The following is a 14,484-nucleotide window of genomic DNA, read 5'->3' on the forward strand; positions in this document are numbered from 1 at the left end:
GATGAAAGTAATATGTCTCTTTTCTGAATTACCAGAATTGTTACCCAACTCTTTGGGATTATTCAAATTGATGACTTTCCAGTGTCTTCTCCCCACCCTACAGCCACTCCCCTACCCCTAAAATCTATATTTTTGAGAGTGCATAGCCCCTTTGTGCTCCTAGGTGACTGCCCAGGATGTGCGGAAGGAAAGCCCTCTGCTTTTCAAGTTCCGGGCCAAGTTCTACCCTGAGGATGTATCTGAAGAGTTGATCCAGGACATCACACAGCGACTATTCTTCCTGCAAGTGAAGGAGGACATTCTCAATGATGATATTTACTGCCCACCTGAGACTGCTGTGTTGCTGGCCTCCTATGCTGTCCAATCCAAGTATGGTGACTTCAATAAGGAAGTCCACAAGTCTGGCTACTTGGCTGGGGACAGGTTGCTGCCACAGAGGTGAGGTGGTATCCTGATGATCTGCCCTGGTCAGAGTGAGCTGTGGCCCAAAGTTGATTGATTCCTGTTATACAGGGGTTGCCAGATCTGTCCCTCTCCACTAGGGTCTGTCTGAAGACCATGTTATGATGCTCAGACAGACATACTTGCATATGGCACCATACTCTGTTCTTATTTCTCTGGTTTTCAAAATAAAACACTTTTTTCCCTCCTCTGTTTGCCTATTACAAAACTTCATTACTGTGGAAACAGGTGCTTATATTGAGAACCAGAGATGGATTACTTCTCCTTGCCCCAGTTCCATTTTCTTGATCCTTTCCACTGATTTAGACTTCTTATATCAGAGGTTCATTGGAGTGAGAAATACTTAAACTAGGGACATAGGGAGCTCAAAACAGTCTTTTAATATTGATACCCAGTGTACAGAGATTTCTCCTTTTTTAAACTTCAAAACTGAACATTCTCAAACTCTAATTATTTTTATTTTAGCATCTCAACAACACACAGAATGAATAAGGCAGGCATAATCCTTATTTCCTAGCTAAGGAAATAGAGATGCAGAGGTACTCACTCTGACCTGCTGAATCTCCCACAGCTCATTTGTGGCAACCTGGAACCCTAGTCTTGATTTTTTTTAACCCCACCGCATCCAGTCACTATTTTATATAGGCTTTTAAATTGGAAGGAAAATTATGCTTCATTCCAGTAACCTCAGTCCCAGTGGAGCTATGGCAAATGCACAACTCACCTGAAGGTATTAGGGATAGTGGTTGTGCCCTGGGACTCTACATGAGTCAGTCACTGCTATAATGTCTGAAATAGCATATTTAAAGCAAGCCTTGTTTATGATCTAGTAGATCTGGGAGTTATTGTTATGATATAATTACAACTGGGCCCATTTTATAGATAATAACAGTTGAACCTGTTAGTTTTTTTCCTAAACCATTTGGACTCAGTTCTCTCTTCCATAGCCACAGGCTATATCTTATCCCTGAGCAGTAGTCTCACAAATGCAAACTATTGGCCCCACAGAGATCTAGGAGAGAGTATGCACTCTTCCATGAGGCCAATTCATCCTCTTAGTCTCACAAATCAGCACAGACTGTTAATATGTTACTGCTTTGCTTGGTGACCACAGCACATTATTGGATTTTCTGGTTAAAGGTACAAAGGAAGGTGTTCCCATTGTCTTTCTTGGTCACCCATTCTGTATGTCTCATACCCCTCAGGCAGTTCCCTGTGTCTAGTTAATACCTCCTGCTGTAATTTCAGTCTGCTTCTGGTGTAACTGACCCCACATCATCTTTCCAGGGTCCTGGAGCAGCACAAGCTTAACAAGGACCAGTGGGAGGAAAGGATCCAGGTATGGCATGAGGAGCACCGGGGCATGCTCAGGTAAGCCTACCCTAGGAACTGTGGACTCTATGCTATGCCCTTGCAAGGAGAATAAGAGTTGGTTCAGTGGGGAAGAAGAGGCAGAGGCTAGGAACACTGGAGGATGTTGAAGAGAGACAGAAATGCAGTTTACAAGAGGAAATTAGAAATGGAAGGCAAATCAGCACCATTATAAAACTGTGCTTTTTGTGGATGATGGGAGCTGATAGCCCAAATCAGGGGATCCTGAGATTCCCTCCCCTAGGGAGTTTCTGAGCCACAAGGGGCCCCTCTCCAAGAATGAAATGAGGAAGGATCTTTATGAACATGGCATACCATTTGGGAGATGTCTAATTGAAGAACGAATCTTTTCATTTTGTCATCACCATCTCATTTGGGCTCTGCTAATAATGTGCCTGTGTAAGAGGCTTCTGTGATAGCTAATATGCCAGAGGTCAGCAAGAGTCAGCCTGCCTTTATTCCCCTTGGGAATCTCAGACCTTAGGCTTCTATGAGCATGTTTTGGCAAAAGTCACGTTTTGCTGTGTTAACCATCATCTGCTCACCTTCCATCCTCTTTTCAACCCCTTTCAGCAAGATTCTTGTCAGAAGTGGAGAGCAAGTAGGCTTTCTGTCTCCCTGGGTCTGAGTCATAGGCTCCCTCCCCTTATTACTTGCCCCTTCCGCACCCACCCCCACCCCACCGTCACTGACTTCTGCTCTGTTGTTTAGGGAGGATGCTGTCCTGGAGTATCTGAAGATTGCCCAGGATCTGGAGATGTATGGTGTGAACTACTTTAGCATCAAGAACAAGAAAGGCTCAGAGCTATGGCTGGGAGTGGATGCCCTGGGTCTCAACATCTATGAGCAGAATGACAGGTATAGTTCATAGCTCGCTTTTTAACTTTTTATTTTGTATTAGGGTATAACCAATTAACAAACAATGTTGTGATACATTCAAGTGAGCAGTGAAGGGACTCAGCCATATATATACATGTATTTATTCTCCCCCAAACTCCTTTCCTATCCAGGATGCCACATAACATTGAGCACAGCTCCATGTTCTATACAGTAGGTCCTTGTTATCCATTTCAAACATAGCAGTGTGTATATGTCCATGCCAAATTCCCTAACTATCCCTCCCCCTTGTCCTTCCCCTCTAAGAACTATAAGTTCCTTTTCTAAGTCTATGAATCTGTTTCTGTTTTGTAAGTAAGTTTATTTGTATCAAAGATATCGTATGATATTGCTCAGCTTGCTTACTTTTTTGGGCTAATTTGACACCTAGGACTTGACAAAGTATGATTATACTTCCTGGGTCCCACCTGTATTATTCTTTTTCTACCTATATTAGACCAGCCCAGATGATCACACAACCTCCCTCAGGCCTCTAAATCTTGCATTGACTAGACTTTCACTGTCCACTGTGGTGGCTTCTGGCCGCATGTAGCTGTTGAGTACTTGAAATGTGGCTGGTCTGAATTGAGATGTGCTATATGTATAAACTACATTGAAGACTTAGTGTGAAAAACAATATAAAATGTCTCATTAATGTATTTTAAATATTCATTTATATCTTCATGAACATTTACATGTTCAAAATACATGATAGTATTTTGCATATACTGGGTTAAGTGAACTGTTGTTATAGTTAATTCCACTCTGTTTCTTTTTACTTACATGTGGTTACTAGAAAATTTTAAATTGCATGTGTGATAATTTATATTTTTGTTGGATAGCACTGGTTTAAAACCCACCTTGTCAGGATTTGTAATTAATCTCACTTCATATGATGATTCAGTATTTTTTGACCTATAATCTCTCTTGCTACAGCCTTATCTCACTAGCTTATTTTTTTTCCCTTGGTTTTCTCTTGATGAGTATAAAGATCAATATATTATTGTTTTGTGTAACTTCTGAGTCTTGGAACTCATTATTTACTGTCCTCTCAGATTTTACAACCTTGAGTAGAAGAGATCCAGTGAAGTAAGGCTGGTGATTCTTTGAGAGATTGTTACAAGGTCCATGCCTCAACAAAAAATAAAGCAAACCTTAGTTGTTGGGACAAGGGATATGTTGATTGTAGTATCAGAAAGTCCTTTGTGAACTCTCAGTGCTGGCAGCTGACCTGGTGGCATGTGATGATACTGGCTGAGCTGGCAATGAATCTGTCTCCTTAATGGAGAAGTTGGTGGTGGTGAGGGCAAGGCACCAACCCTCTATGTCCTTCTTGCCTTGTGTTTGTCCTAATGCTCTTGGTATCCATTTTTACAGGCTGACTCCTAAGATAGGCTTCCCCTGGAGTGAAATCAGGAACATCTCTTTCAATGACAAGAAATTTGTCATCAAGCCCATTGACAAAAAAGCCCCGGTAAGTGGCTCCTCCCACTGGCCAAGGCCTAGGTAATGGTCATATTGGCCAAGGCCTACATAATGCTAGAAGCAATCATGTCATTGCATATTTCTCTCCTTTCTCTGGATTTTTGTGTATGTGGATGGGAATAGGAGGTACAAAAAGTGATTGGCAATGAAAAAGGATGTTGACGCCAATAAATGGTCAGGAGGCATCCTGTAACTGGTACTACCCTGCTAACTGTGTCTCAGGAGAAGCATGGATTAGGGAGAAACACAGGCAGTCTAAGTTCTGCCTGTTAGCCACTGTTTGTTACTTCCCCAAGGCTCTGGGGTAGTACATCTTATCTTTTAAAGCCTCTAGGCTTGAAAAGTAGAAATCGTTCATGTACTTGATTTATCTCTAATTGTGGAGAAAGGAGAGAGCCAGGAGAAGTCCAGATCCAAATGTTGTTCTTTTTGTTATAACTTTGCTGCTGTCCTCTTAAGACTTCTCTCCAGAGCAATCCAAATACAAAATAATGCTTTGAGTCCAGTAATTCCTCTAACATGATTGCCACACCTGTCACCTGTAGTTGCCTGTGGCTGACAAGACTGAAAAACTGGGGATTGGGAATAAGATAGAAAACTGTGATGAGAGTCTCCTCTTTTCATGTGCCAAGGGCCAGTGGCCATGCTGAACTAGACACTTCTCATGAGGTCTCAACCTTCTTCTAGCTTTGAAGTCTCTGAACTTTCCCTGCTAAGAACTTTATATATATTGTCTCCTTCAACCCTCAATGATATTGTCAGGTAGATAATGGCATTCCTATTTTATAAGTGATGAAATTGTTTCAGAGGGATGGAGTGATTTGCCCAAGATCATACAGCTAAAATGGTAGAGCTGGGATTTATACCTAGGTTGTTTGACCTCTAGAGCTTGTGCTCCTTCTACTGCACCCCAAGCTATATGAGATGGTAGAAGTTTGGGTTCAGTGGCAGAAGAGCTGGTGGTTAGCCCATCAGCTGGTGAACTTGGTCCAGTGGTATTTGTAGCAACAAACTCCAGTTCACTGGATTTTCTCGTGTGTGTGTGTGTGTGTGTGTTTTAACTGCTGTTTTGCTTAACTTTCATCAGAAAGGTAAGTAACAAAGCCAGCTGAGACCAAGGGCTTATTTAAAACACAACGACCAGGATAATTGATGTTCAGGAGACTTACATATTCATGTATGTATTTACAAATACACTGCCTTATTCCAAATAGGATTGAAGGGACTAGCTCTAAGATATGCTTTTAGAAGATACAGAACCAGTCCAGCCCACTCATACTACACTCACCAGGGTATTATCTAAAGATTATTGTACCTCTAAGAGAGGTTCCTGAGACCCAGCAGGATAGTTAATTAGCAGATGAAGTCAGTTTCTATCTTTCAACTGGATTGAGGGTATTTTAAGATGATTTTTATAAGCAAATGTTGAAAGAAATTGTGGCTTGGTAAGGAAGAGCACTAGTTTCAGAGTCAAGAAGCCTGGGTTCTAGACCTGGGTCTGCCACTAACTTGCCATCTGACGCTGAGCAAGTCACTTCACTACTCTGATAATTGGTCTTCCCATCTGTAATATGATTGTTTCAGTGCTTTTTAACTTAGCTTTTCAGAAGGCAGAAGCCCATCTTCATCTTTCCCTCTACACTCTTTATAACTGCTGGTTTTCTACCAGGACTTTGTTTTCTATGCTCCTCGGCTGCGGATTAACAAACGGATCTTGGCTCTGTGCATGGGGAACCATGAGCTATACATGCGCCGTCGCAAGCCCGACACCATTGAAGTACAGCAGATGAAGGCACAGGCCCGGGAGGAGAAGCACCAGAAGCAGATGGAGCGGTAGGTGGTGTGGAACTGAAGTGGGGGCTGGGGCTATGGCAAGGAAGCTTTTCAAAGGTGCCAAGCCTGCTAAAGGCGGGACATGAAGTCATCCTGGTACTGGGGGAAAGGGAGCTGTACAGGGATGACACCTCTTCCTTTAAGTCTCAGATATCCTCATCCCCAGGAATCAGGCATTTAGAACCCTAGGATTTCAGAGATTCATAGGAGAGAGGGGCATTTCATAGTTCCCCGTTATCTATGACCCTCATGCTATTGCTCTTCTAGGTGGACTCTGGGTTGCTCTGGGCTATCTGACCAGTATAGTGGTGGTAGCAAAAGGCTCCATGCACATTTAAACCTGGACTCTATAGGATCTTTTGAGTAGAATTAGACAGAGCTACCAGATTTTTCCAGCCCTTTTGCACTATGGCCCCTTTGCTACTCAAAGTGCATCAAGGCTTAGCAGCATCAGCATCAACGTTGAAACTATTTAGGAAGGCAGTATCTGAGACCTACCCCAAATGTGCTCATTCAAAATCTGCATTTTAAGAACCTAGTTAACCATTTCTTCAAAGAAGATATGTAAATGGCCAGCAGGCACATGAAAATACCCTTAGTTATTAGGGAAATGCAAATTGAAACCTCAGTGAGGAACTATTTCATACTCACTAATATGGATATAATAAATGAAAACAGAAAATAACAGCTGTTGGCAAGGGTGTGGAGAGACTGAAACTCATGTTCTTCACTGTTGGGAATGTAAAATTGTTCAACTGGTGTAGAAAATAATTGATAGTTCCTCAAAAAGTTAAATGTAGAATTATCATATAACTCCACAGTTCCCCTCCTAGGTATACACTGAAAAAAAAAATTGAAAACAGATGGTCAAACATGTATATGCACACACGTTTGTAGCTGTGAAATTCACAGTAGCCAAAAGATGAAAACAGCCCAAATGTCCATCGCCGAATGAATGGATAAACAAATTATTCAGCTATCCAATGAAATATTATTCAGTCATTAAAAAGAACAAAATACTGATACATACTATTATGTGGATGAATATCTAAAACATTATGCTAAGTGAAAGAAACCAGACACAAAAGGTCCTATATTGTATTATTCCATTTATACGAAATATACAGAATAGATAAACCTACTGAGACAGATGACAGATTGATGATTGTCAAGGGCTGAAGGGAAGGGAGATGTGGAGAAACTTCTTAACACCAGGTATGAGGTTTTACTTTGGCATGATGAAATATTGTGCATGTATTAAATGCCACTTAATTATTTGCTTTAAATGATTAACTTTATATTATTAATATGATTATCACCTCAGTAATTTATTAAAAAAATAAGACCCCAGGTGATTCCTGTACACGTTAAGGTTTGATATCACTGCTCTAATAGATACTCTATCATAAAGAGTTTGGAATCTCAGGAAGCTTCTAATCTAGTAGGCTGGAAAATGACTCCATGTATGAGAGGTTAGACACCAGGATTTACATTTATTCTGAAAAAAAAAAAAAATGATATGAGGGGTAGTTTACAGAACTGGTTCTGGCAGGAACCTGCCCTATAGGACCTCACAGTCTAGTAGAAGAAAGGGGAAAAACAGTATATGCATAACTATTCAGGGTACAATGCTGTGTCATTCATTCACTCAATATATATTTATTGAGCAGTGAACAAAAGACAAAAATCTCTGCTCTGCTCCCATGAAGCTGTCGTTCTAGTGGGACGAGACAGGCAGATCAAATAAACATATTATACAGTCTGTGACATGATAAGTACTTTGGAGAAAAATAACAGGGTGGAGGGCTATAGAGAAGGATAGGGCCAACTATTTTGAGAGAAAAGACATCTAACCAAGGGAGAAAAGAAGGACTACTGGAAGAGGTGGTGGGGCAAGAAAAAGCCAGTACTTATTTTAGATTTACAACAAATTTTGAGAGAAAGGAGCCTAAAACTGAACTTCACAAGGCAGAGGACTAATGCCCTAGCCATAGAGATCACCAGACTTGAAGCACAGTGTATCAGCAAAGAGTCAAAACTTTTCTCTCTGTAACTCCATAAGGTAGACAGGGTAAGAGTTATTTGGCCATCTTACACATAGGATTACTAAGAATAAGACCAAAGAAATGATGCAGCTAAGGTCACCCACTGGTTACTCACTGGGTAATGGATGAGCTGGGAGTCCAGGTTGGATCTCCTGATACTAGGACAAACTGGCAGGGCTCTGAGCATACCAGCCCATGTGGGGCTATGATATGAGGACAAGAATATAGGGAGAAGGGAGAGTGATCTTGCCTCACAAGCCCCGAGTGTGCTAGATGGGTGGGGACTGAGGGATCAGGGCCAGAAGGTCTTGGGGATCCCAAGGCTTCCATGTGGCCTTGCTATCCTGTTCCATTCCTTCTTCTCCTTTCCTAGTGCTCTGCTGGAAAATGAAAAGAAGAAACGTGAGATGGCAGAAAAGGAGAAGGAGAAGATTGAACGGGAAAAGGAGGAACTGATGGAGAGGCTGAAGCAAATCGAGGAACAGACTAAGAAGGCTCAACAAGGTGAGGCTTGGAGTCATCTTGGAGACTGGATTTTCCCACAGTCTGACTCTGTGAGCTGGAAACCCTTCTGTCTGAGCTTCAGACTCGGGGCATATATTCAAGATGTGGCTAAAAGAATAGAGGAATGATGAGGCAAAAGGAAGAGTGCCTAGAGCTTTTTGCCATCTGTGCCTGGAGTGAAGCATTTCCAGGAAGGAAGTTAGGCGTCCCTTCTTAATCTCTGCACTCTTTACCACCTTTCCCCTTCCTTCTCTTCCCAGAACTGGAAGAACAGACCCGCAGGGCTCTGGAACTTGAACAGGAGCGAAAGCGTGCCCAGAGTGAGGCTGAAAAACTGGCCAAAGAGCGTCAAGAGGCTGAAGAGGCCAAGGAGGCTCTGTTGCAGGCCTCCCAGGACCAGAAGAAGACCCAGGAACAATTGGTAAAGCTACAAAATGGGATGGGATTATGGGATCTGAATTTTCTCTTCTGTCTATCTACCTATTCACAGCTACTGTTTGCACATCTGGTTCTTTTTAGCAGAGTACCTCTCTGCAGGCTTCCAGCAGATAGATTCTTCAGAAGCAAGCTGAGAAGTTACTTCCCTAACCCTTACTTTTATTCTTTTTCTTAGCAAGTGGGGACTTGAGCTGATGACCTGACAAAGAGAGGAAGGAAAGAAGGGATTCATACCTGATTGACTAGCTATGTGTGTTACAAACTATACAATCAATTTTTCACTTTTCCTTACTTTCTTATTTCCTCTTCCTAATAATCCTATGGGATTAACCCATGTGGGATAATATGCCCAGGTAATGAAATTAGGGCTTAGAGTGGTTGAAGAGACTTGCATAGGTCACACAATTGTGACTAAGAATGAGAAGTCATTTCTGCTTCTCTTGTAAGGGTTTACTCCCTAAAATCATGTGTAAAGTTGTATGTCTATACATTATTTATAGGGGAGGAGGGTGAGCATCTGTACTTTCATCACAATTTCCAAGGGTTCTGTAACTCAGAATTTAAGGACCTGTGGCCTAAATTCCTTAACATATGCTTTTACCCTGTACTGTTTAGAGTGGGAGTACAGGAAACTAAAACCTAATTTTCAGGGGAAAATGTCCTCTGGGAGATTTGTCCAAGATGTGAGGGTATGCATAAGCTTTATTTCCTTGGCCATATCACTCTGTGACACTTGAGTGTCATTCCTGTACTTGTCCTGAGAAGATCTTAGTGGAGGCCTGAGCATTGTAGGATAACAGGAAAGGGTCTGCCACTTCAGGCAGTGACACAGTGATCTCCAAAGCTTTACTGAGGCCCTAACTCTGCAGTGAGAGAGAGAAGAGAGGGGAGAGAGTGACATAAAGAACCAGAGGTGACACGTTGTTTGCTTTCAGGTCTAGTCTAGTCTAGACAGGGAGTTAATAGGGTGCTGTAGTAGATCTGAGAATGAGAGTGTTCCCTCTGGGTTTCCTGGAGGAGGTGCGGTAAAAAGAGTCTCCAGAGAAGCATGCAAGTGAAACAGAAAGTTCCCTGTTAGTTCTCAGAGGATCTGGGGTTGAAGAAACTTAGGCCCTAGGGACCAGAAGGCCCACTTCTCATAAGCTTCCAACTGATCCATAGGCCTTGGAAATGGCAGAGCTGACAGCTCGGATCTCCCAGCTGGAGATGGCCCGACAAAAGAAGGAGAGTGAGGCTGTGGAATGGCAGCAGAAGGTAAGACATAGTGCCCAGGACTAAGCAGTGTGGGATGGGATATCATGCATAAGTTCTTGGATTCCTCAGGTTTGGGTTTCATCACTTTTCCATCCTTCCTTGACAGTGTGTATCATGGGAGGAGCTCAAGGCTCTCTCAGACATTTCCCAGAATTCTCCTGTTATACAGCTGAAGAAACTCAGGATCAGTCAGGCAAAGTGGCTTGAACTACCTGGTGCCTGCTTTCTTCTGGGCCATTCTAGGCACATGTAGGGATGCTACAAGTTAACCTGGTTTGGCTGCCAGCCCTTCTCTTCCTCTGTTACTGAACAGGCTCAGATGGTACAAGAAGACTTGGAGAAGACCCGTGCAGAGCTGAAGACTGCCATGAGCACGCCTCATGTGGCAGAGCCTGCTGAAAATGAGCAGGATGAGCAGGATGAGAACGGGGCAGAGGCCAGCGCTGAACTGCGAGCTGATGCCATGGCCAAGGATCGCAGTGAGGAGGAACGTACCACTGAGGCAGAAAAGAATGAGCGTGTGCAGAAGCACCTGAAGGTATCCAGGCAGACCCAAAGGGTCATGGAGACCATGTGTATTGACTTAGTAGCTATGGCCTTCCCTAGATCATTGGGGTAGGGGAGAAGAAGAACCTGTCTCAGTGCTGTGTGGGAGCTTGAGCATTTCTCAATGAGGGCTTTAATGGAGGGATCTCTCACTTATAAATCAGACTCTGAACTACCTGTTCCCCCTCCTTTTTTTTTCACTCTGTCCTCCATCCATATTCCATTTACCTCTTATATTCAGAAAATATTTAGTTGACACAATTCCTACCTGAATCTTTGATGTATTGCTCCACTCGCAGAGAATACCTGTCATCAATTGATCCACTCAGTTGGTGTCTTTTGTTTTATTCTTGCCCCCCTGAAATTCTAACAGGGCTGGAAATGGCTCTCAAAAAATGTGTGTGTGTGTGTGTGTGTGTATAAAGGGTGGGGGCAGTGGGAGTGGAGTGGGAGGGGAGAGGGAAAGGTGAGGGAGAAGGTGGGACAGGATAAATCAGGAAATACATTTGGTTAATAAGGGGAGGTAAAATTAGAGGAAGCCATTAACCCTTTATCCCCTTGCACCTTCACAGGCCCTCACTTCAGAGCTGGCCAATGCCCGTGATGAGTCCAAGAAGACTGCTAATGACATGATTCATGCTGAGAACATGCGACTGGGTCGAGACAAATACAAAACCCTGCGCCAGATCCGGCAGGGCAATACTAAGCAGCGCATTGATGAGTTTGAGTCTATGTAAAGGGCACCTAGCCCCTAGGGACCCCTCCTCCCTTCTTCCTTGCTCTCACACTCTTATACTCTTGCCTAACTCACACTGTGCTGGAGCCATTAACTAGAGCAGTCCTGGAGTCACGCCAAGCATTCAGTGCAGCCATGGGACCAAACCTAGCCCCTCAATCCTTATTCACTTCCCTAGGCAGAGAGATGGCCACTATGGTGCCAATGAGATCCTCTTTTTCCTCTGTCCTGGGTGATCTGGCTTGCTAGAAGAGAACACTTTCTCAGCTCAGAGGCACTTCCCAACTTGGTTTGGGAAATACCCTCATATTTAATGCTGCTCTGCAGGAGTCAAGTGTGGAGTAGGTTGAAAACTGGCCCTCACCCCTGCCCTACCACAGCCTTCATCTTCATGGTCTTGTGATTTGCAGAATTGAAGCATCACAGGTTTAGAAATGAAGGCAGGGCCCTGGCTACATGCTCTAGAATGTCAACTGCCCTAGGATTAGGCCTCCCAATGTCCATTCCTTCTAGAGTTACTTATGCTTTGTAATGATTGGAGGCAAAAAGATGTTCAGTCATTCTTCTCTCTACCTCCCAGATTGGGCCTGTTACAAATTCAGTCCCAATAAGCCTTGTGCCTGAGTTCAGACACTCATTTTTCTCTTCAGGGTGATATGGGGGAGAATATGCCTTCAAGAGGCTTCCCCGACATCCTGGAAGGCTGTTAGCCCTTCTGTTCAGACATGATTGGGTAGAGAATATGCCTCTATGCTTTATGGGAGCCTAGGCTTATTTCAGGTGAGCTCTATGGGCAGAGATATCCCTTACTTATTATTCTGTGTTCCTCTTCCCTTCTTGGGACCTGCCCTTCCCCACTCTAAATCCACAAATCCCCTCAGGTAGAACAATAGGGATGATTACTCTCAACCCAGCCAGCCACACCTAGAACTCTTGCCAAGGGGACGAAATATTCACATGTGGCTTCAGTATTTTCACCTCCAGGGGATCCCAAACCACTTCTCCCTTCAGGGCTAGTTGGGCCACAACTTCTGCTTCAGGGTCATTAAGGCCTTGGTTTCGTGAGTCCTGGATCTTGATGTCAGTTGGCTCAATTGGTGAATGTGTGGAAGAAGCCAAGTGTGGTGTGAGAAGCTCGTGACCCAGATCCTACAGGTTACTTGAGCCCTACCAAGTGCCTAACAGCCCCTTCCTATCACCCCTCTCTGAGGTGATGGTTGGGTCCTGCCTCTGTTTAATAAACCTTTAACCCAGATCTTCCCACCAGCTGTGCTATCCCTTGGAGCTATAAATCAGAGAGCTGTTAGGGGTTCTGGTCTGGTCCCTTTCACGCCGCCACCTCTTTCTCTCAACCCTGGAGCAGCATCCTCTTCCTCTCTGTCTCACGTGTGCTCTTTTTCTTTCTACCAGTGTTATATATTTTAGCAGCATCTAACTCAACATTGATTTCTGCATTTCTTGCTAATGCACCTTTAGAAGATACTAGTCTTGGGACAGGATCATTTTGGCCTCATTCCTTTACCACCCCTACACCTAAGAAGCATATTTTGCCAGAAAAATTAATGTAAGAAGCTTTCAGTATTAGTGATATCATCTGTCACTGTAGGTCATACAATCCTTTTTTAAAGTACTTGGTATTTGGTTTTATTGTTCCCCTTTTTTTCCTGCCTTCTTCTCAAGGTTCATTCCCCAAAGGGGCCCTACTGTACTTCTATGCAGTGTCCCTAGCCCAGAGTCCATGGCTTTGATCCCTCTATCCCCTTGTCTTCTGCTTGACCTTGGGAAATCTTATGTGCATCGCTGTGTATTATATTGACACTTTCTTGGTGATGTGCCCTATATTTGCTAAATTCAAACCTGGAATTATGGGGCAATCCAGCTGCCTTAAAGATAGTATACCACCCCACCACCACCCCCCTCCCCGCCAGGGGAAGCTGGGAAGAAAGATTAGATTTTATATTCAGGGTTTTTTTGTGCGTCTTTTGTTTTTTTTTGTTTTTTTTGTTTTTTTTTTTTAATTTGTTTTTGGAGGGGTTTATGCTTAACCCATGTTCTATTTCAGTGCCAATAAAATTTAGGAAGACTTCATTATGACTTAATCTTTCTTTATGGCATCAGTGGATGACTGTAAGATACTTTAATGTAATTTCCACTCTGTGAACCACTTTTCTATCCCTGGTCTCTTTTCATTCTCACTTCAGTCCTATTGGGAGTGTATATGACTATCCATCCTCGTTTTATAGAGGAAGGAATGAACTTGAAAAAATAGAAGAGTAGAATAACTGCCCAAGGACACAGGACTGTATGAATTAGTAGCCTGTGCCCTTTCCATAGTCCTAGGCCAATTTTTCCGATGTAGATGGGCCCTGCATTGACCATGTGATGCTCCTGGGTTTGTTTGGCTCTGGGTCTGCTTGTAAGGAGTGGTTTATATCTCTGGACTCCTACTGGGATGGTCAGGCCCTTTCCTGCCTCCTTGTCAGGAATGCCTCCAAGCTTGCCCACCTCCTACTACCCTCACTTCTTGTAGTGTCAGTGAAAGTCAGAGAAATTACCTTGAGTTGAACCCTATTGCAGAAGATAGTGGGAAGTGGAGTATGAAGTGAGAATGGAGAATATATGTATGTACAAAAACTTTTGGGCAGTACTTTATGGTTTATAAAACATGTCAATTTTGTAGCCTTGTTATGGTTGTCCTAGTTTTACAGATGAGGAAACAGACTCAGATAAGCCTTCTAGGTTGTCTTGGACCTGGCGTACTCTCACTTATCAGCTCCCTTCTTGGTGAGCCATCGTGTGCAAGGAAAAGCAAGTTATGTATTCTGTGAGCTTTAAATCCTTACAACAACCCTTTGAGGCAGTGTCTCTCAAACTTGTCTACATATTAGAATCTTAAAGATTTAAAAGCCTAGACCACTTCCTCAGATCAAATTA

At 43.2% G+C, this 14,484-nt stretch overlaps 1 protein-coding gene across 1 annotated transcript in view; it reads left to right on the forward strand.

Moving 5' to 3' along the window:
• Positions 1–13,638, forward strand: part of MSN (moesin) — a 74,112-nt gene extending 60,474 nt beyond the window's left edge. The window contains exons 4-13 of the mRNA XM_006069965.3: positions 164–438; positions 1,750–1,833; positions 2,545–2,691; positions 4,087–4,183; positions 5,864–6,027; positions 8,446–8,576; positions 8,837–8,997; positions 10,176–10,268; positions 10,582–10,806; positions 11,387–13,638. Of these exons, the coding sequence (XP_006070027.1) occupies positions 164–438; positions 1,750–1,833; positions 2,545–2,691; positions 4,087–4,183; positions 5,864–6,027; positions 8,446–8,576; positions 8,837–8,997; positions 10,176–10,268; positions 10,582–10,806; positions 11,387–11,551 (1,542 nt within the window). The 3' untranslated portion in view covers positions 11,552–13,638. The remainder of the gene's footprint in view (positions 1–163; positions 439–1,749; positions 1,834–2,544; positions 2,692–4,086; positions 4,184–5,863; positions 6,028–8,445; positions 8,577–8,836; positions 8,998–10,175; positions 10,269–10,581; positions 10,807–11,386) is intronic.
• Positions 13,639–14,484: the final 846 nt, after the last annotated feature.

Source organism: Bubalus bubalis, chromosome X, assembly GCF_019923935.1.
Source record: "Bubalus bubalis isolate 160015118507 breed Murrah chromosome X, NDDB_SH_1, whole genome shotgun sequence".
Taxonomy (NCBI): Eukaryota; Metazoa; Chordata; class Mammalia; order Artiodactyla; family Bovidae; genus Bubalus; species Bubalus bubalis.